The sequence below is a fragment of the Lemur catta genome, chromosome 9, assembly GCF_020740605.2.
Source record: "Lemur catta isolate mLemCat1 chromosome 9, mLemCat1.pri, whole genome shotgun sequence".
Taxonomy (NCBI): Eukaryota; Metazoa; Chordata; class Mammalia; order Primates; family Lemuridae; genus Lemur; species Lemur catta.
The window spans coordinates 38,745,991-38,767,984 of record NC_059136.1 but is presented as its reverse complement, the minus strand read 5'-3'; the positions used below and the strand labels follow the sequence as shown (position 1 = coordinate 38,767,984).

General features: G+C 43.2%; 1 protein-coding gene across 1 annotated transcript in view; it reads left to right on the top strand.

The window, feature by feature from the left end:
- Positions 1-21,994, top strand: part of FER1L6 (fer-1 like family member 6) — a 123,008-nt gene that overhangs the window by 13,471 nt on the left and 87,543 nt on the right. Inside the window, exons 6-14 of the mRNA XM_045560521.1 lie at positions 192-270; positions 1,528-1,684; positions 2,267-2,453; positions 3,558-3,750; positions 6,235-6,587; positions 11,626-11,734; positions 14,647-14,827; positions 18,140-18,260; positions 20,408-20,508. Coding sequence (XP_045416477.1) covers positions 192-270; positions 1,528-1,684; positions 2,267-2,453; positions 3,558-3,750; positions 6,235-6,587; positions 11,626-11,734; positions 14,647-14,827; positions 18,140-18,260; positions 20,408-20,508 — 1,481 coding nt within the window. The remainder of the gene's footprint in view (positions 1-191; positions 271-1,527; positions 1,685-2,266; positions 2,454-3,557; positions 3,751-6,234; positions 6,588-11,625; positions 11,735-14,646; positions 14,828-18,139; positions 18,261-20,407; positions 20,509-21,994) is intronic.

Genomic DNA, 21,994 nt, shown 5'->3' with positions numbered 1-21,994 from the left:
GAGTTGTCAGGCATAGAGGATTAGCTGAAAACCTGCTAGTAGAAGAGACGCCTGTGAGACACTTCTGGAGGCCCTTTATAACCAAACTCCTCTGTGCTCCAGGTGAGGGTCAAAGCCAGACAAGGGTCGGGGCCTAAAGCCTTTATCCTCAAAGATAAATCTGCTGGACTCGCCGCTCCATCTCTCCGCAGGTGTTTCACCACAAGCTGATAGGAAGCGTTCTGATTGGCTCCTTCAAAGTAGACCTGGGGACTGTGTACAACCAACCTGGTAAGAAAGCATTCCCTCCCCACCGCGCTCTCTCACTCTTCCTTGCTTTGTAACACCCGGAGTCCATCCCATTTATTCACTCATCCATCTAACCACTCATTCAATAAAACTGACCAACAATTACAAAGTCTAATGAGACATGGCTCTTGCTCTTGAAAGTTTTACCATCTAATGATAAAATTATTTTATATGTCCACTTCTGAGCAGTTTTTTTCACTCATGCCAATTCTGTTGGAGTGCTGTGAGACATGGGCAGGAGAGGTACTAGAGTACAGGGACTAAGAATATAGACCCTAGCGTCAGATTGCCTGGGTTCAAATTCTACTCTGCTATGTCTTGGCTGTGCAACCTTGGGCAAATGACTTAATTTTTCTGTGCTTCAGTTTCCTCATCTGTAGAAATGAGGATAAAATAATACCTTCTTCATAGGGTTGTGGGAGGATTAAGTATGTTAATTAATACGCATACAGTGCTTAGTAGAGTCTCACACATAACAGCATTTCATATAAGTAATTATTATTATCCCTGATTTGTAGGAAGGTGAAACTCAGAGAAACTAAGCAATTTGTCTGAGGTCAAGAGCAAATAAGTAACAGAGCCAGCAACAGGCATTGGTCATCTTATGAAAGGCCCCTTATCTTCCGCAGGGATTCCAACTCACATGACCACAGGGGCCAGGCAGTGAGCATAGCTGCGTGCAGAGGCCTGGCATGAAACATCAAGGAGTGACAGAGTCTGCGGGAAAGGAGACAGGGCGGGAGGGCTCATGGTCCATATAAAAGGTGGCTACTCAGCTCCTTTAGCATTTTGTTGTCATGAGGAAATGTAAAGCCGGTATTGCCAGAACAAATTATTTTTTTAAAGATAAGCCTGAAGTCTAGATTTTGTAAGTGATCTTGAAGTTTTGACTCACAGTGCAGACCAAGCAAAAAGCTCTATGAGCCCCACTTATGGTCTGTGGGCAAATCATAAGTGACTTCTACACTCCATTAATGTCTCCCTATCTGGTCAAAGCTGGAGTCCTGCCTAGGTGATTTCTACCAGGTTGAAGACACCCCAAATACCTACGGCGGGTTGGGGGAAAGATGGAAGGGAAAGGAGAAGAGAGGAAGGAAGAGAGAGGGAGGTGGCACTGAGACGAGCTGCTGCCCAGGGCAACAGAAGGACGACAGCCCGGGAGGCCTGGGGCGTGGGGGAGAGTGGGGTGGGCTGCCGCGCACGTCTGTGGGGATGTGAGCTGCGGGGGTGCTTTGACAGGTCATCAGTTCTGCGACAAGTGGGCCGTGCTCACAGACCCTGGCGACATCAGGACCGGCACTAAAGGATACCTGAAGTGCGATATCAGTGTGACTGGGAAAGGTGACGTCTTAAAGCCCAGCCCCAAAATCTGCGATGCCGAGGAACAAATAGAAAAGTAAGATGGGTTCATCCAGAGCCGTGCAAGAGAAATGATATGTCCCAACTTTATGTCTCTTTCCCCTCCCTCTGCCCTTTTCCGTATGGGTACATGGGAACTGCCAAGTTCATGGCTTGTCCACTTGGGATTCTATCAGAGGCCCCAAGATATATCTCGTCAAAGGTGTGTCCCTCTCTTGGGAGGTCGGCTTCCAGGACCAGAACCGTCTGTTATCCTATCATAACCCATTATAGATAAACTATTGCTGAGCTTATCTGATTTTTCTGAACACAGTAGATGTTTCTTTCAAGGCATTATAATTTCAAGCACTGGTTTAGGATGTGGGAAGACTTAAACGTACCTCTTCTAAGGTGCAGTGTGGGAGACAGTGTTTATTCTATAATTCTGGGGCTTGAGCGAGTTTGCATTCACTCTCTTCATACCTTTCAGCATCATTTATACTAGGAAGATGTCTCCTACTCTTTTCTGATTTTTCTCATATATCGGGATCCTTCTTTCTGCCTCCAAATTGTTTCTCCCTTTTCTCTTTTTTCTTTCAAGTGAGAAAGATTTTTAAACTTATTTTTGTCCCCCTTTAAGGAACCTTTTGATTCCCCAAGGGTTTCCATCAGAGAGACCCTGGGCCAGATTCTATGTGAGACTCTACAAAGCGGAAGGGTTGCCCAAAATGAACTCGAGCATCATGGCGAACGTCACCAAAGCATTTGTGGGTGACAGCAAGGACCTCGTGGATCCCTTCGTGGAGGTCTCCTTTGCTGGGCAGATGGTGAGGAACATTGTCACCAATACTGGAAGGCCTGGGTCAGAGCCCTGCTGTTTATTCAGGACATGTTTAATCGAACAAAATGAAGTTAAAATAAAAAGTAGGAAGTGTCTTGAAAGGGAAAGCTTGTCACAAAAAGGCAGTGAGGCATGTGGCAGGGAAGTAGGGGAGGGTGACCCACTCACCACTCATTGGAGATTAGGACCCAGGCAGGCAGGCATCCCTCCTCACCTCGGGCTACTTCTCTGGGCTGTTACCCAGTCCCCAGGCCCTGTAGCATTACTATCCATTTTCCTTTCTGGTCCACAATCTACCCAGATGGTCTTATGTAAGCCTGGACATCAGTTTTCCATGCTCAAGAGCCATTGGAAATATTGGGGCCTGGGTACATGGTCAAAGCTTAATCCTGGTTGGCTGGACTTTGATGCTTCGGCTGACATACGTGTTTTCTCTGCCATTAAAATATACATGTACCCTGATGGCCTCCCCTTGTCAAGGGTGAACATTGGAGTATTTTTGACTTGGGCTGACCTCAGAAGTCATGTAAGACATCACCTCCATTTTATAACAAGGAAACTGAGGTCCAGACTGGAGAAGTGATTCACCTGAAGTCATGTTTTTATAAAACATAAAAGCTCAGGGTCTAACTATATCCACTTCATTTCTGAAGACGCATGGAACAATCCCATTTGTAACATGGGTGTTAGTTTCACTTCAACCCCAATATTGATTAGAACTTCTCAGGCCAGAGCCGTGACTTACCTTTGTCTTATGCCTGGCACAGTGTCCAGCACAGAGCAGCTCATTAGCAATGTCAGCTGAGTGCAGCTGATTTTCATGTATGTTGGGGGGAAGCAGGTTCATTATTTTTAGCAATTTGCTTTATATTCCCAACTGGTTTGAGGATTTTTTTTTTGTTCTTCCTTTTTTTTTTTTTGGTGGGGTCTCACTATGTTGCCCAGGCTTGTCTCAAACTCCTAGGCTCAAGCGATCCTCCCACTTCAGCCTCTGGAGCAGCTGGGACTACAGGTGTGCACTGTGAAGAGTTTTCTTTAGTCAGTGACTCCCGCACATGGCTCACTCACATCCTCCTGGTTGTGCTTTTAGGGGCGGACCACCGTGCAAAAGAACTGTGCTGATCCTGTGTGGCATGAGCAGGTGGTCTTCAAGGAAATGTTCCCTCCATTGTGTCGGAGGGTGAAAATCCAGGTGTGGGATGAAGGCAGCATGAATGACATAGTGCTGGCGACCCATTTCATTGACCTGAAGAAAATCTCCAATGAACAGGATGGAGATAAAGGTAAAGTGTCACCTGTATAACTTGGAAATAAGTCTCCAAATGATCACTTTAGGGCACTCATCTTTAAAAGGAGAGAGATAGAGCAGGCAATGTGTTAGGCACCTTCCATGCTTCAGTGAGGTCTGTGGTTTGCGTTGGTTCTGAGCAAAGGACAGAGGCAGGCTATGGGAGCCATGAGACTGGGTCCTGGTCCCAGGTCTTCTGTGGACATCTCAGTCTCCCCTTAATTGAAAAATGAGGATTTTAGATTAGATCACAGATTGGAAAACTAAGGTCCATGGGCCAAATCTGGACTGCTACATATTTTTGTATGGCCTACAAGCTAAAAATGTTTAAATGGAACCAAAAAAAAATTGTGTCCTCAACCCACTGATGGGAGAATGAGAACATGGGAACAGCAGGAGGTGCAGATGACTTTGCACTCAGTAAACCAGGGAGGGAGCGGACAGCCCCAGCTCACCCACGGAGCCAGCCAGGTGAGGCCAGGTAAAGAGCTTCCACTAGGTGGCTCTTATTTGCAAAACCTAACTTAGTAGGCAGTAATTCTTTAGGTATAGCCCAGGAAACCCTCTTTCCTTCAAATCCTCAGGCAATCTTTCTCGGCATCATAAATTTGTGCATATTTTGCACATTGACATATTTTGTATACATACACATACACACTTCTGTATATATGTAAAATAACATACATATACATATATGCAAAACCACAAATATACATGTACAATATAGTAATACTAATACACATGTATAATATATCGTAAACATATCACATATCATATATATATGGAATTAGTATAATTATTTTTTTCCTTAATTAGGCTAAAGGTGTATCAAGAACAGAGAACAAGATTTATACATTTTTATGTCCCTTACAGAGTGACACCATAGAGAGGCCTCAGTTAATAAATGTCTATTGTTTAATTCTTCATACTATGAAACTGTTTGCTACAGGATAGCTTTAGGGAGAAATCCTCAGCCCATCTATACAATTTCTCAATTAGATGTAACCATATTTCATTCACAACTTTTCAGAAACATCTTGATGGCGTTCAGGAAGATATATATCAGTGGTTTAAAAAGTAGATGTCAGAGACCATAAAATATTTCTGTCTCTTTTATCACATATTCCTCCTTCTCTGAGTCTACTCAAAGGAGGGGTAGAACCCAGTCTATGGAAGTGGGAATGAGCATAGGGAACATGTAGGTATAAAACTATTGATAACAGTAAAATACATGGAAACATCTAATTGTCACTGGTGGGGGAATCATTAAACAAATTATGAGATATATATTTATTCATAATAACAGCTAACATTCTTGAACACTTCCTAAGGGCTTATATGAAGCACTTAGTAGATACTATCTCTTTTGATTCTGACCGGTGAGATAGGTACTATTAGCATCTCTGTTTTAGAGATGAGGAAATTGAGGCACAGGGAAGTTAAAAAACTTGACCAAGATCACACAGATTGAAAGTGCCAGAGCTGAGATTTGAACCCATATGGTCAGTTTTCAGAACCACAATTCTGTACTGTCTGTCTTTATGTTACTAAAGAGATGTTCCCATAGACACTGTGTATTTTCTTAGACACTAAGTATTAAGAAGGGAGAATACTTATGCCAGCAGTAAGTTAAAGTCACCAGGTCTTTTTAGTTCTATGTTTAGAATATACTTTGGAACATTCACTTCTCTCAATCTCCACTACCTTTACTCTAGTTCAAATCACCGGTCCTCAATTTGATGATGAAGTGGCCCTCAAACCAGTTTGCCCACATCTGTTCTTATAACTCTTCACATAGCAGCCAGAGTGATCTTAAGAGATGTGGTTACGTCACATCTTTTCTTAAATCCCTTTCAAACATTTCCATAGTTTTTAGGGTAAAGACTAAAATCCTTATCAAGACTCCAAGACCCACCCACTTACCCAAACTCATCTCACACAGATCATCTCTAGCTCCAAGCTCCTTTGCAACTGGCAAATGCTATTCCCTCTGTCCAGAATACTCTTTCTCTCTCTCTCTCTGCCTGTCTAAATTCTCTCCAGGCTACATCAGCCTATTATTTGTTCCTGCAGCACAAAGTGTATCTCCTTCATAGTGTTTATAATGTAAATATTTATTTGTTTAATGTTTGTATCTACTTTGTTCTCCACTGGGCGCTATGTTTAGTATCTAGTGGCACCTGGCACATGTTAGGAGTCAATAAACATTTTATGAATGAATAAACAGAACAGGATGCAGGTTGGCATTTATCGTATTATTATAACTATGAACAAGGATAAACATGAATGAAAAAAAGAGTAGAAGGAAATAAAGCAAAATGACAATTGTGGTTGTCTTTTGGTGATGGAATATTCTGTATTTTTTTTGGTCTTTTCTGTATATTCTACATTTTTAAATGAATGTGTGCAACATTCATAAAGCAAAAACATAATAAGCTTGAAAACATAATCAGATAACTAAAACTTGGGGTCTTTCTAGGCTTCCTGCCCACCTTTGGACCTGCCTGGATTAATCTGTATGGCTCACCCAGGAACCACAGTCTGATGGATGACTACCAGGAACTGAATGAAGGCTTTGGGGAAGGTGTGTCATTCAGGGGCAGAATCTTGGTAGAAATTGCTGTGGAAATCCTCTCGGGAGGGGCCCAAGAGTCTAAATTTTCCAAGGCCCTGAAGGAGCTCAAGTTGCCTTCCAAGGACAAAGACTCCAAATCTCCCAAAGGCTCGAGTAAAGACAAGGCTGACAAAACTGATGAAGGAAAATCCCAGCAGGCTTCAGACAAAACTAACTCAACCGAGGTTGAGGTGGAACCATTCGATGTGCCCCCGGAGGTAGGTCTGAGCACTGCTCTATGGTACTTACCTGTGAGGTGAACCAGAGCAGAGAGCACCTGCCACAGGCTCCTGAAGGCATTTGCTGGCATATGTCTCATTCTCCCTGCAAAATTTGAGTTGTCCCAGCCCTGCATTCTGGGGTGAATCCTCTGCCTCCTCTTGTGCACATCGCAGCTATCTGCTCATAATAAATTCCTTCAGAGTCCCCCCAAACATGGATTCCCATGGAAACCCAAGTAAAGAGAAACAAATGTACTCTGGAGGAGTTGGTGGGAGCGGGCAGTGGGAGATTGACTAAACTAAATCTGTGGTCTAACTCTGTTTAGCTGTGTTAGCTTAAGTATGCGTTGGATGTGAGATAACGTAGGATGAAGGATGAAGAGGAGGAAGAGTAGGCGACAAGCTGGGATATAAGAAATTGACAAACCTATTCCCCTGCCCCAAACCTGGGGAGAAATCATAACTCCAGGGAATGCTTATTACTCACCATTGAGCATATTCACATTTTTCCAGCTCCGTTCTATATTACGGGAAAGAGATCTGAAGATGAATACAAACTGTGAATATCCTCGCAACTGTTTAGTTTAGCAATAGTAATTTGTAGGTAAGCAAATGAAAGATCTTCATGTTTTTTCAGTAGTGGAGGTGGATAGATTCCAGCTCTCAGCCTGGCTAATTCTGCCTCCAGAAGTGTGTTTGTCAGGTCAACCAGTCAATGATTTCAGGTAGGAGAGCGAGAAGATGGCTGATCTCCCAGAGCTGTCCATTCCCAGGACAGACCAAACAGACCAAAGATGGTAGCATGCAAGGCACCTTAGCCTTGGAAGAGCCATTTATTTGTACTACTGGGATCTAATAAATCTTAAGACACAGTATAGGGGGAAGGTCAGAGCATGGGGTTGGAAACCTCGGGATTGGCTGTATTTACGGCTCTAATACTAACACCTTTCTGTGTTTTAGTTTACTCAGCAACAAAATGAGGTAGTGATAGTCTGTCTATCAGAGACATCTTCTAGGGGTTAAATGAGGAAATGCATGTAAAATGGTTTTCAGAGTCTTGGCACATTCAGAGTAAGCAGGCAATGCATTTCTTGTTAACAGTGTGACTCTGCTTTGCTCCCACCACCAGGGGGCAGCTATTCAGAGCTTTCCACCCTGCTGTTTGTGACTTGGGGAATTTTGTGGACCTCCCCTGCTCTCCCTTCTGAACTCACATACTATATTGGGAAATATTCTCTGGAAATGTGTGCTGCCAGTTTGTTGTGGTTAGACATTATCTTCACAGGATTGTGTTCGGGGGTATTTCTTCAGAATATAGGCCAACTTTGGAAACTTGACTTTGGACTTCACCAGAAATTGTGGGCAGCTTAGTAAGCTGACATGTCCTGCATCCGTCCCTGTGCTAATCTTTGCTGCTGTGGGTTGAGGCTGGCCATTTTTTTTCTAAACAGAGATCACCAAGAATTTATACAAAGAGGCTAGAAGGAGATTTTCTTAACCTAAGTCACTATCTTGAAGATTCTCTGATGAGGTCCCCTGAAGAAGTAAATTCTAGCAGAAAGCAAGGGAGTCTGGGAACTTATGTGGGGTAGAAAGTACCTTTGTAGACAGGCCAGGGGGCTGTATTGGCTACTGTGTAGAAGGTGACAGGAGAGAGGAAAAATCCAGACATCATTCAAACCCTATTTCCCTCCACCTTACCTCTTCATCTTGGCTTCTTGTTTGTGGCCACCTTCTCGATGGGTTTATTAGTTATCCATTACGGCATAACAATTTACCTCAAAACTTAGCCACTTAAAACAACCAACATTTATTTTCTTTGTAGGTAAGGAATTTGGGAATAGCTTAGCTCAGTGGTTCGGCCTCAGGATCCCTCATGAAGTTTCAGTCAAGATGTTGGCAGGGCTGTAGTCGTCTGAAGGTTTGACTAGGGTTGGGGCATCCACTTCCAAGTTGGCTCCCTCACGTGGCAGGAGGCCTTCATTCCCTGTCAGCTCTTGGCAGGAGACCTCAGTTCCTCACCATGTGGATCTTTCCAGAAGCTGCTTGAGTGTCCTTATGACATGGCAGCTGGTCTTCCCCAGAGCAAGTGATCCGAGAGGCAGCAAGGTTGACACTGTCTTTCATGACCTGGCCACAGAAATCACGTACCAACATTTCTGCTGTGTTCTACTTGTTAGAAATGAATCATTAGTCCAGCCCATACAAAAAGCGAAGGGAATTAGGTTTCACTTTTTGAGAGGAGGATTAGACAAGAATATGGGGGCATATTTTAAAGCCATCACACTGGGCTTCTACCTTCCCCACACCTGGTACAGCTCAGAGCTTGTCCTCACCAACATGGTGATGCCCTTCCTTGCAGCTTCTTCTTCTTTTTAAGCCACTCCTTGTCCTCAGGCTCTGATCTCCCCAGCTGCAGCCATGCCCTCACTGCACATCTGCACAATCGAGAGATCCCATGATGCTGGCTTTTCTAACTCACCCTCATCACCACCATCAAATCTTATCTTTCCTGTGCGAAACTTTCTCAGAGCGCAGCCCGTCTAAAAAAATGGGTTCATTTTTAAATTCAAGTAGCTGCTTGTTTAAACATCATCTTCAAAATTGGTAAGAATAAAAATAGAGCCTAAGTCTATGGAATTTATGGTATAGAAGGAGAGGTAAGGCATGAAAAATAAATGTAACGGGAAGAAGAAAATGATAAGAGCATTAGGGAGGCACAGATAAAGCACTATTATTTCCTGGAGTGAGTGAAATATAAATATAATGATTAAAATGTTGAGCCCCCAGATAAGACAGTTGGATTTAAATACTGGCAGTATGGTGCAGTGGTTCCTGCCTGGCCTCTGGAGAAACATCCCCTCTGCTTGAATCTTTGGGCAATGGACTTACCCAAATGGGAGTAAGACACCCGTTCTGATCTGCCAAAACGTGCTTCGTGACTACCGTTGATTAGGTTTATATTTGTAGGCTTTTTACTAGGAGCTCCACATGAGTGATAATTCTGCCACCTCTCCTCCCTGTAGACCCTATTTATGAAGGTCTATTTCACAGATAAGGAAAGTGACACCCAGAGAGTGGACATGACTTGCCCTAAGTCAACCAGCTCAGAAGTGGCAAAGTTGAGAGCTGAAGAAGGGTTTTTTCTGGCTGTGGGTTCTGAGGTGCCTCTTGTGGGCTACATAGCTTACTTTCCCTCCAGGTCTCTCAGTAGCTTTTAACCTCCTACAGAGTAAACTCAGCTTCAAGAAGGTGAGATAAGAGGCTAGTTTATAGCCAGTGGGTAGAGCAGGAGGGTGTGTGCTCTGTGACTAAGATCCAGCACTGAGCCCCAAACTGTGTGACATTTTCTGGTCAATAGAAATATTTCCTGGGGCTGCCAGCACCCAGGAGGCTCCTATGTGAATGAAGGGGTCACCTGTTGCCTAATGATGTAGGAACCCTTTGGGCCTCTGAGGGACATGGATTAGGGCTCTGGACTCAATGGGGCTCTTGATCCCTGGGGCCAACTGCTTTATTTCCGTACATTAACCTTACTGCCTTCTCTGCAGAGTTTAATTAATAAATGCAATCACAAAACCAGGAAGCATACACTGTATGGCTCCAGCTCACTCAGCCTCTTCATCAGAAATGTGATGCTGTGTCACTGTGTCCAGAAACATCTGCTCCCTGAGGCATCAGCCTCTTCCACAACAATAAGAGTCATTTGCAAATAATTGTGTATTCCCTTGTGATGGCTCCTACCTTATGATCTGTTATATAGTCCAGTTTCCAGACTGTAGGCGCCTTGGGAAGGCAGCCCTGTTGGAAACCAGGCCTCGAGTCTTAGATGACTTTAGCTTGCTGTGTGACCTTGGGAAGCCCCTTAGTCTCTCTGAGCTTTACTTTATTCAGGTAAAAGGTAGAATTTGGAGTAAATGAAGCTAAGACCCTTTTCCATATAGAGGCACCTGTGATTCTGGGACCTGTGCATCCCTCATAGTGGCAACCACAGTGCACATGGCTCACCCTGGATGCCTGGGGGTTGCCAATGCTTAAGCATATGCCTAACTTCTGCCCCTTTCATCCAGGCTTGCTTATTTGGGGTTTGACTTCAGGTTAGCACCAAGGCATTGGGTTAACTCATGTTCTAGTTCAAAGAGCACAGGAGGCCAGGCATGGTGGCTCATGCTCTAATCCAAGCACTTTGGGATGTTGAGGTGGGAGGATTGCTTGAGGCTAGGAGTTCAAGACCAACCTGGACAACATAGTGCGACCCCATCTCAAAAAACAAAAATTAACCAGGTGTGGTGGCACATGCCTGTAGTCCCAACTACTCAGGAGGCTGAGGCAGGAGGATCACTTGAGCTGAAGAGTTCAAGGTTACAGTGAGCTAAGATCGTACCACTACACTCCTGCCTGGGTGACAGAATGAGATTATGTCTCTAAAAATAAATAAATAAATAACAAAAAACAAAACACAAAGAAGAGTGGGTCTGTGGCCAGAATACCTGGGAAAGTTACTTGACAATGTCAAGCTTTAATTTCCCTAGTTCCTTTATCTGTAAATTGGGAATGATCCAAATTTTGACCTGTCAAGGTTGTTAGGAGAAACAAACAGCATGATGTGTGTGACCAAGTTGTGTAAGACATAAAGTTGTGCTCAAGTGTAAGGATTTAATCCTGTAATTCTCAGTATTTCATCTTTGATCTTCTGTTTTCTGAAAGCCTGATCATTCCAAGCCTGTGTTTGACCAGCAACGTCTTAGAAAGATATACATGCCAAGCTTATTTGTTAAAATAAAAGGAGATTTTGTTTTAAGGCAGAAGCTCAGGAGGTTGAGACTGCATCATTCTAGATAAGTAGCTGAACTTGGATTTGCAATTGGTGGGTCCTAATTCCTGCCTGTCTGATTATCTGGGAAATGCTGGGCCATTTCCGAAAGAAACAGACTCAGATGCCTATAAATTACACTGGACCAAGTCAGCATAACTAAAATCAGCTTCCTGGTGAGAAAAATCCAGTTCTATCTAGTAATTTTTTTTCCTTCTGTAGATTGTACCAGAAAAACAGGAGGAATTTTTACTCTTTGGAGCATTTTTTGAAGCTACCATGATTGACCGGAAGATTGGAGATAAACCCATCAGCTTTGAGGTTTCTATTGGTAAGTGCACAGAGCCTGACACATAGCATGGACTTAAAAACCTATTTCTTGAGTAAATGAATTAGTGCCTTACATGAAGATGATAACACTCTGGCAGAGGTTTGCACCTCAGAAATGAACAATTCCCTGTCTACCCTAGTGTCAATATATAAGGGGTAGAGTTATTTTCACACTTAAAAAAAAGTGAGAGTGTAGTTTTGGATTCAGACAGATCTGGAGTGCTGATTGTGGTTCCATTACCCTGGGCTCACTTAATTTATTTGGGTCTCATTTTCTTCATCCGTAAAACAGGAAGAATAATAATGCCTCATAGAGTTGTTGCAAAAGTTTAAGGAGTTAATGCATACAAAGTGCCATGTATATAACAGATGCTATTATTATAACTCTGAACAATCTTTCTGGGCTGTTGTGCAACCGGGGAAACCATTCCAAGAAAGAGCATTCCATTGGAGAAGGTCTTCATGCACATTCAGTCAGCTCTTTTGACAGAGCAGAAGGAAATGAGAATGGAATCCAGCCCTTTTGAGCCATCTAATTGGAGGCCTGACACAGAATCCCAGGGCTGCATGACCAGAGGGTGGAGATAATTTAGGGACCAGGTATCTTTATAGGGAAGGCACAGGGATCTGGAAGGATCAGCTCTAGGAAGAGAGGTTTTGCGTGGGAACAGACAGAGACCTGGTGGCTGGCTTCAAGTATCTGAGGGCTGTAGAAAGGAGCAAGGGGATCCAGGATGGGATCAAGAATACAAGGGCAGATGTGAAAAATTGGAGATTTGGGGTCTGTCCAAGGAAGAACTTGCCAGTAGGCGGTGAAGTCTCTTGGTGGACTGGGTTCTACAGGAAGGCAGTGAGTTCAGCATACAGGGGGTACCCCACCTCTGAACTCCTGCTCTCCAATAGCTTGTTCTTCCCCTCCGCAACCTCCATCCTTCTTGTTGGTTTTTACCATCTCTTCCATTTGACTCATGGAGCTATCCAATCCTTTCTTCTGTTTCACTTCCTTCTCTGTCCATCTCAGACTACATAGTTCATCCCTCTACACACTCCCAGTTACCTCAATTCTCTTCCTGTTGTGCTGTTAAAAACACCACCTAACTATCCTCCTTCTCTGCTCTCATGCTCTGGCTTTGTGATTGATTTGCCACAAATTCCATAGTTTCAGCCGTAATGTATGTCCAGAGAGGTTGAATAACCATTCAGCTTACACAGCTGGAGAACGTTAGAAAGAGGATTCAGGCAAGACCTGCTAACCGTAATCTCCTCCTCCTTCTGGGATGCCATTTATGCCTCCCCGGGTGTTGTTATTACTCCTAAGGTAGGAGTAATGGAGAAGGGAAGGAGAGAAAAACTTGAAACAAGACTGGGAGAAAGACTCTTACAGACATGTTAACATGTCGAAGTCATTGATTTACCAAATGTGAATCAAGATCCTATGTTTGTGCCATGACCAGTGGAGATACAAAAATTAGCAAGATACAGTTTCCATCCTTAAGACATTTACAGACATCTAAGTTGATTATTTGAAAATGAGGTGGTAGAGGAGTGATAGACATATGCATGTGGTGTTAGGGACCTGTCTAGGCCAGGTTCCCACAAACAAAGCCTGAGGGATTCTTGTACAAGTGAGGTGTTGGTGGTGTGCTCTCAGGAGGGACAAGCGGATGAAAGGAGCACAGGAGGCCTCTCAGGGCAGGGGCACTAGCCACAGCCTGACCCTGTGGGGAGCTCTGAAGCATGAGTGGCACCCCAGATGTGGTCCACCTCCGAGGCAAGGGGGCTGGGCGTTTATATCCCCACAGGAGCAGTGAGTCACTTCAGGCACAGGTAGGGGCCTTGTGATCTTCCAGGGAGAGGCAGTCTCCAGCACAGAAGGCAACTCTCCAGGCAAGGTGGCTCTTGTGAGCTGTCTGCAGCCATCTCAATAGCTGTGGATTGGGTGTCCCTTCCTGGTAAAGGGGGCCTGAGAGGGACACCAACAGCATCTACTGCAGGAATACAGAGTAGTGGCACCCAGCCTGCCTGGAGAGGAGAGGAGGGGCCAGGGAAGGAATCCAGTGGGGAAGAAGGAGTCAGGAAGGCTCCCCAAGGTAAGGGGTCTTCATGGTCACAGGCTTTCGATCCTGGACCTTTTTTGCTTTAAACAAAGTTGACCAGCTCTATAACAGCTGGTTTGGGGGTTCTCCCGAAAGAGGTAAATGTTCATCTTAATCTTTTTAAGTATTTGAAAATTAGATTATAAAATGTAAAGGTGAATGACATTGATATGCCTACTGTGGGTATCTATTCTTATGCAATGATATTTGTGGCACAAAACTGCCCTATTTGCCCTGATGTGTTTTCTTCTCTCTCTCTCTTTCTCTCCCTCTCTCTCTCTCTCTCTCTCTCTCTCTCTCTCTCTATCTCTCTCTCTCTCTCTCTCTCTCTCCCACCCCCAACATGATATTGTCTTTGGGAACTTAGACAAGAAGTCTTCTTTTAGAGGAGAAGCAGCTTTGGAAAGATGTTCATGATATTTTACTGAGTGAGAAAGGCACATCACAAAATGACAAGTCTACAATGATTCTTTAGCAACATCTCTAAGAAGTTTTGGAAGGATGTACACTAAAATGTTAAAAAAATGGTTATAGCTGAGTTTTATTATTTCTAGTGACTCTTTTCTTTTTTACTTGACTGGGTTTTCTAATTTGTAATTTGTGTAGTTTGTACTAAAGAGAAAATAAGGTGGGTAGAGATGATAGCTCATTGTCGTTGTCCATCTTATTTCTTTGGTCTGACCGCTGCTCTTTCTGCCTTCATAGTGAGATCTTATTTCTTTGTCTTGGGAGAACATGAGCTTGGATCCTTTACGCCAAGTGGACTAATGCTACTTGCTGACACCTGGCCCCTCTCCCCTTGCCACTGCCTCTGCAGGTAATTTTGGAAACCTAATTGATGGAGGGTCCCATCATGGGAGTAGGAAGAAGTCAGCTGAATTAGCTGAGGAAGACATTCCACTGATGCACGAAGGGCAAGAGGAGGCAGCCCATGATGTTGCCCTCCCTGTGGCCTCCACCACTCACCCAGAGAAGCCGCTGGTGACGGAAGGGAACAGGTAGGAGACCCAGCAGACGAGAACAGCCAAGGATTCTGATGGCGGGATATGGCCCAATTTCTGGGATTGTCTCATTCAGTTCTTCCCTAAAATCAGAAACACAATTTTTATTTTGTAAGAGCAAGGCACAAACAGGGTGACAACAGGGTTAGTAATACTCAACTAAATCCTTAGTAACATGACACTCCCCAAATAACAAACCCAGGTAATTCATTTAAGGGCAACGATGATGATGATGATGATGATGATGATGATGATGATTCTATAACTTTGAAGCATAACAAGGTAGGAAAGTCAGAATTTAAAATTTCAATCCCAACCCTATTAACAGTTATTATATTCATCTGAGTTCTGTGCTATTATGTAAACTCAGTTTGGTGGGATATTGAATCCATCATTTCTTATCTTATTCTTGCCACAGTCACTTGCAAACTGAAGAACTCAAAAAACAATTGTCAGACACCAGAAAAGATCATTTTAGAAAGCAACTGAGGCACCTACATGCACCCTCTCTGATCTCCTTTAATCCATGTAAATTTTCAACTTCAAAGAGAAATAAAACTACAGAATATTGTTTTTAAAAGTGGTGTCAAGCACCCATCAAGTGATTTATGAGAAGAAGAGAAAGCCACAAGTAGTGAGAGTCTTCTATTGCTCAATCTTGTGCTATGAGTAAAATATCTATGATCTTATTGGATTTTCATAATAGCACATTTCTGTCCCCATTTTGCATGTGAGAAGAATGGAGTCCAGAGACATAACATGGACCCCACAAGGCCACATCATTATGCTCCTCAATCTCTCTGCACTTCTTGGTCTAAATACCCTCTGACCTGTAACCACTGTTAGGATGATGGACTCACAGATCTATTTCCCCAGACAGCTCTCTTTCCTGGGCAGCAGATCTGAACACCTCCACTTGGGTGTCCCACAAGTCACTCGCCAGGCTCACTGTCTTCACAGACAACTTTTTCTATCTTTCCTGTACCATATACTGATCCCACCATTCTCTGAGTCCTCCAAGCCACAAACTGGAAAGTTGTCATCTGTTCTCTTAATTTTTTTGAGACAGGGTTTTGCTCTGTCACCCGGGCTAGAGTACAGTGGCACGATCATAGCTCACTGCAACCTTGAACTCCTGGGAGAAGTGATCCTCCTGCCTCAGCCCCCCAAGTACTGGGACTACAGGCATGCACCACCCTGCCTGGCTAAATTTTTTAATTTTTTGCAGAGACAGGGACTTGCTATGTTGCCTGGGCTAGTCTTGAACTACTGGCCTCAAGTGATCCTCCTACCTCAGCCTCTCAAAGTGCTGGTATTACAAGCATGAGCCACCATGCCCGGCCTGTATTTGCATACAATTTATGTATGGGGTTGGAGCTCAGGAATGAGATTGGAACAGAGGATATCCAATGGCAGGTCATCATGTGATACTCAGATTCCAGGCCTACCCTTGCCCAAAGTCACAAGGCTAGTCCTGTGTCAGGACAGCCACTCAGACTGGCAGTCTTCTCTTTCCCCTGATGGTATGGCACCCTCCCATCTGCTGCCATCTGTCTGCACTGCAGTTTGCCTAAAACCACAACATCTGGACCCTGGTCTATACAGACCCAGTATGACTAGAAGCATCCCAAGAACCAAGGAGACAAAGATCTCAAACATATTAGCACAAAATGACCCAAACCAAATAAACCCTGGGATAAAGTACAATATTAGGTGGGAATATATTTAGTTGTAGGATTCTCAGTGCAATAATTTAAAAAGAGATAAAATAAAGAGAGCAGTTTGGTTTCTAAAATTTTTTTTGTTCTCCTGCTGTCATAATAACCTCATTTTCTGCCAAGAACTTATTTGGCTTCTTTTCTGAGTAAACACCTGCTGGTTTATTTTATGCAGAATAGACCATGGGGCACCTTTGCTCATTTTATTGTCTCCTTCAAAAGAAATTTGGGTGGGAGAGCTAAAAAAGAACAACCACCTATTCTTTCAGGCTGAAGCTCTCTTTAGCTTTTTAGAATGAGAACAAAGCTTGCTCTTCTCTCTCTCTCTCCCTCCCCTCCCTCCCTTCCTCCCTTCCTCCTGCCTTCTGTAGGGTTGTTGCTCCAAATACTGTCCACATTTATCAGGGCCACCTGTCCCATCACACCCATTGTAAGAACTTTGCTTTGTCTTTCCTTCCACAGTTCTCTTCACACAGCTCCAGGTGTTTGTGAGGAAATTACAAAATGTTTGGGGAAAATCTAGTCAAGAAAATAGCTGTCATTAGGGAACTTCTCAACTTTTTGTCACATTTGTCCCACCTTACTTGCCTCCATGCCCATACCCTTCCTCCCTTGGAACCAAAATTTACAAATTATCTCCTTCTTTTCTGTCTTTCATCTCCCCCTATTAACTATCTCCTTGTCATCAGCATTTAAGCATTTCCAGCTGTCACTCTCAAACATTCCTTTTGGCTCTCCTTTTAGTGACTTTGCTACCCCTCTTGTCCCTTCTTAGCCCAGTGAGTCCTCTGTATTATTATTAGCAATGCTTGGCAACAATAAATATTGAATGGGTGGATAGATGGATAGAAGGATGGATGGATGGATGGAAAGATGTATGTATGTGTGGGTGGATGAAAGGATGGGTGGATGCATAGAAGGATAGATGGAAGGAAGGATGCATAGATGGATGGATGGATGGATAGGGATGGATGGATGGATAGAGATGAATGGATGGATAGGGATGGATGAATGGATAGGGATGAATGGAAGGATGGTGAGGTGGAAGGATGGATGAATGCATGAGTGGATGGAAAAATGACTGGAAGAAAGAATGGATGAATGGCAAGCTGTGGAATGCTGGAGTTTAGTTTGGGACATATACCTTTACCCTCATTAATAATATTATTATTCTCTTACATTTCTCCAGCAATTTCAGTTTACAGATGCATTCACATTATCTCACTTGATTGTTACATGTGCCTGGCATATAGATACTTAAAAAAAAGTCAATTTTCCTCATTTCCTTCCTCTTCCATTTAAAACCATCGTTGAAGAAGGCTTGCCTGATACATCACACCCTCTGGTAATCATTTCTAAGCTTTGCCCTAGGTCTGTTGGTAGCTGTGAATATCTCTCCATTGTAACCACATACTATTGTTCATTTCTCACAAGTCCCTAAGTACAGACTAAAGATGGTATTAACAGTTTGATACTTTTTCACCAATCCTCGCCCATCCCACCTAGAATATACAAAACATGAATGTATGACTGGGATTACCTGAAAAACACTGACTGCCAACTAACTTCCAGACCTAATGTGTTTTCACAGGAATTACAACTATTTACCATTCGATGCTAAGAAGCCTTGTGTCTATTTCGTCAGCTCTTGGGGAGACCAGACCTTCAGGCTGCACTGGTCCAACATGCTGGAGAAAATGGCGGACCTCCTGGTAGGTGACTTTGACAGGTGATGGATCTGACGATTGGGAAACTGGGGGTAAAAGGAATTTTTTTTATCCACCTGGTAGAGGAACTTGACCTCAGTTTATATACAAATGAATTGAAGCTGCTGCATTTGGAAGGCACATGGATCCTACCACATGGATCCGGGGGAATGAGGGTACATTTTGCAAAATCCCTGTACTCTAAATCAAGCTCTCTGAATTCACACACCTACTTTGCTTCTTACTGTTACAGGACCTAGGTATAAGCTGATTTCCTAATCTCCATAGGGCAGGAGATTGATGACTTTCTCACAAAATTGATAGGTCCTGGCTTCAATTAATGTAAAATTCTAAGTCCTTAACATGGAGACAGTTCTGTATAAGATCAAGCCCTGCGTTGTCTACAGCCCCATCTTCCCCATGCTCTTCTTCCCTTACTTTATTCCAGCCACTCTGGTCTCCTTTGAGTTTCTTGAAGAAACCAAGTTCCCTTAAGCTTCAAAGCCACCAGCATGCTGTTTCCTCCACCTCCCTCCACCTGGGCTGCTCTTCCCTCCGTTCTCCTCCTGTGGTGCCCAGTCAACCTCCAGGGTTCAGTTTCAAGCACTTCCTCAGAGAAGCTTTCTGACCCCTTCCTCCTCCTTATCCTCTCCCATAACACCCTGTTCTTTGCCTTTGGACTTCTTACCGTAATTTCAATTTATTTGTGTGTTTATTTGTTCAATAACTATTTCCCACCATTTCTATGGCATTTAGCATAATATCTGGTAGCTGATAGGGGTTAAATAATTACGTGTAGAATTGAATGTGTGAAAGTATTTAAAATAGTGCCAAAATACAATAAATGCTAGGTCCTCCCACCTGACCCCCGGGGAAGAGAGAAAACTTGGGAATTCCATTTCTTTGGGATCTGGCACCACCTCTTTGTGAACTCTTCCCTCCTCCTCCCACTCATCTCATGGCGAGTATCCTCTACTCTCTGCCCCCCACAGCTCACCAGGCAGCTCTTGTCTTATCCCTCCTGAAAGCGTTGGGGAGGCCTGGTCTTGGGTCACACCATGTGGAAGCCACTGACTCTCTTTGTAAGGTTGGTCTTGCCTCTCCTTCAGACAGAACAGATAGTTTATCTTCAAGAGTCTTGACAAAACAAATAAGAATTTTTCCTAGAGGCCATAGTAGCACTCATTTCTAATTCCTTTCTCAGTGCCAGGCTTAGCATATCACAGGCAATAACCGTGATAGACATGACTGAATGTTTACTAACCACCCAGCGCTGTTTGAAGATGTTTGCACCCCTCTACAGTGTTGTAGTTGGGTACTATTATTATCCCATTTTATAGACGAGGAAACTGAGCATTAAGGGGATAGTTTATTTGTAAGCGGTAGAGCCTGGATTTGGACTAGGGCAGTCTGACCCCAGAGCCCAAATCCTTAACCACTCCACAATGTTGCCTGCTCCTGTAGTGAAAGTGTAAAGAAGGGAACATATGTCCCCAGGCACCAAACTTTGGCATGTGGCAGAGAATATAGTTTTTGAAAATTCTGTTAAAGCAATAGCAGCATGTACAAGTCCCCTTGGGCACCATTTTCCTCTAAGCCACTGAATGGAATTTTAGAATTTAGGCCCAAAAGGATAAGTGAAATTACTAAGTAGACAAGCATATAGCCATTGCCATATACATCCTGCACCATTCCCTGGCCAAAACTCATATAGTCAGAAGAATGGGTAGTCCTTTAATTTCAGAGTTTATTCAATATGGTTATATTCCTATATAACAAATTGATTTGAACATTGCTTTTGAAGTTTTTGGTAATTGTATCTAATTAATCTACATTGTTAGATATTCCCCATGACATAAGCTTTCGCCAGAGGGTAGACTCTAAATAAATGGTACTCAGTGAATGGGTCTGTAACAGAAAAAATGAGTTTGAACAATATAAGAGAAGACTTTTAACTAGATCAACTCCACATGAGGAAAGGAAGGTTCAAAGTTAGAATGCAGTAGCATTTTTCAGTTAAAGCATAAGAAAATCTTCCTTCATTTTCAAAATGAAAAATTAGCTAAATATTATTTCTGGGGTGTTACAATCAGTATCTCTACACAAGTCTCATTCCAACCCCTCATCTCTCCATCCTTGTGGTTTGCTTTCAGGAAGAAAGTATAGAAGAAGTGAAAGAATTGATCAAGATTTCAGAGGAGGCACCGGAAGAGAAGATGAAAACAGTTCTCAGTGACTTCATCAGTCAAAGCAGGTACTAGGAGAGACAGTTGGCATAGGCGAAGATGAGCTTCTCTCGAATCAGCTTTTAATTACCTTGAGGAAATAGTCGATTTCACATGCATTTCAGATGGGCATTTTATAGTGTTATATCCATCTTCATTTTGTTCAGTAATTTAGCTGGTGCTTATGGGCTAACTACTGCTTTCTGACACTTAAACAACTAAAACATAAACCAAAGGTGGGAAAAAGAAAAGAAAGACTTATTGCAGAAATTATTTGTGAAAAAAGAAAAATACTAGTAGTGTCAGTGGCCAGTGTCAACCTTAAATAATGAGATTCATAAAACATGATTCAGTATAGAGTTTATTCAAGCACAGAGCTTGAGGATGACCACCCAAGACATACAGACTCCAAAGGGATGGGAGTCAGTGCCCCAAAGTGAGGGAGCTAAAGTGTCACCCATATAGACAGAAACAGTTTTAGCAGGGTTGCAATGCTTTCTGTACAAGCCCAGTGCATACATTACAGCAGTTTGATTAGTACAGCTTGCTATATTCCAAGGAAGATTGCTATTCCATGACGAGGAGTAATGTTCTGAGGACATCTTATCCCTGGGTGCTGCTTGGTCATTCCTAACCTTTTTCAGAAAAAAGTAGAAGTTGCAACTGCATGCTACATGACTCAAGCTACATAGCCATGTTCCTCTCAAGGCTGAGAATAATTTAATGTTCTAACAGCTTTAAATCTGAATTATTTAGTCTCACACCAGCATTGTGCTTTGTATTTGGTAGATACTCAGTGACTATTTGACCATTAGATGGATAAGTTATACCAAATATTATTATAAGGACCAATGGGAAACTTCTCCTTCACACTCTGAAGGTTTGCTAAAATTCAACTGACAAAAGGCAGATTGATAGGAGAAAAGGCATCCAAAGTTATTAGTGTGCACAGGGGAGAATCACAGAGTGATTATGCAATTACCCAGTGTGGTACAGAGAGGGGGAAGAGGAAGGGAGAGATGGGGAATGAAAATAATTCTTTTGAGAGACAGTATGTTTAGGGAGAATTATTATTGGGGAGAATGAATGCACTGGAAGGAAGGTGGGAGGCAGACATTATGGGATGGCGAGGGATGGAGCTGCACAGAAACAAAGTTGTCTTATGATGCAGATTAAGTCCAGCTGATCTCTTGGAGCTGCCTGTGGAAGAATAGAAGGAAAGTATGTCTGGGCATGGTGAGGATGCCCCATCTCTTTCTTCTTGAGTGGTTGATCTTTCCTGGTTATTTGATGAGATCTCTAGGGAAGGAGTCTTAAGACAATTGCATTTAAGCTTTCTTAGTTAGATAGGAAATTCCAGAAAGTCCCTCTTGGTGCATCAGAAAAGAAGATCAGAGAGACAGAGAGGTGTGGGGAAGGTCAGAAAGAGACCTTGGTTCTGAGGCTTATTTCTGAGGCCTTTAACTGTCGAAGAACTCAGCATGCTGGAGCACCCTATTTTGGGGAATTGCTTTC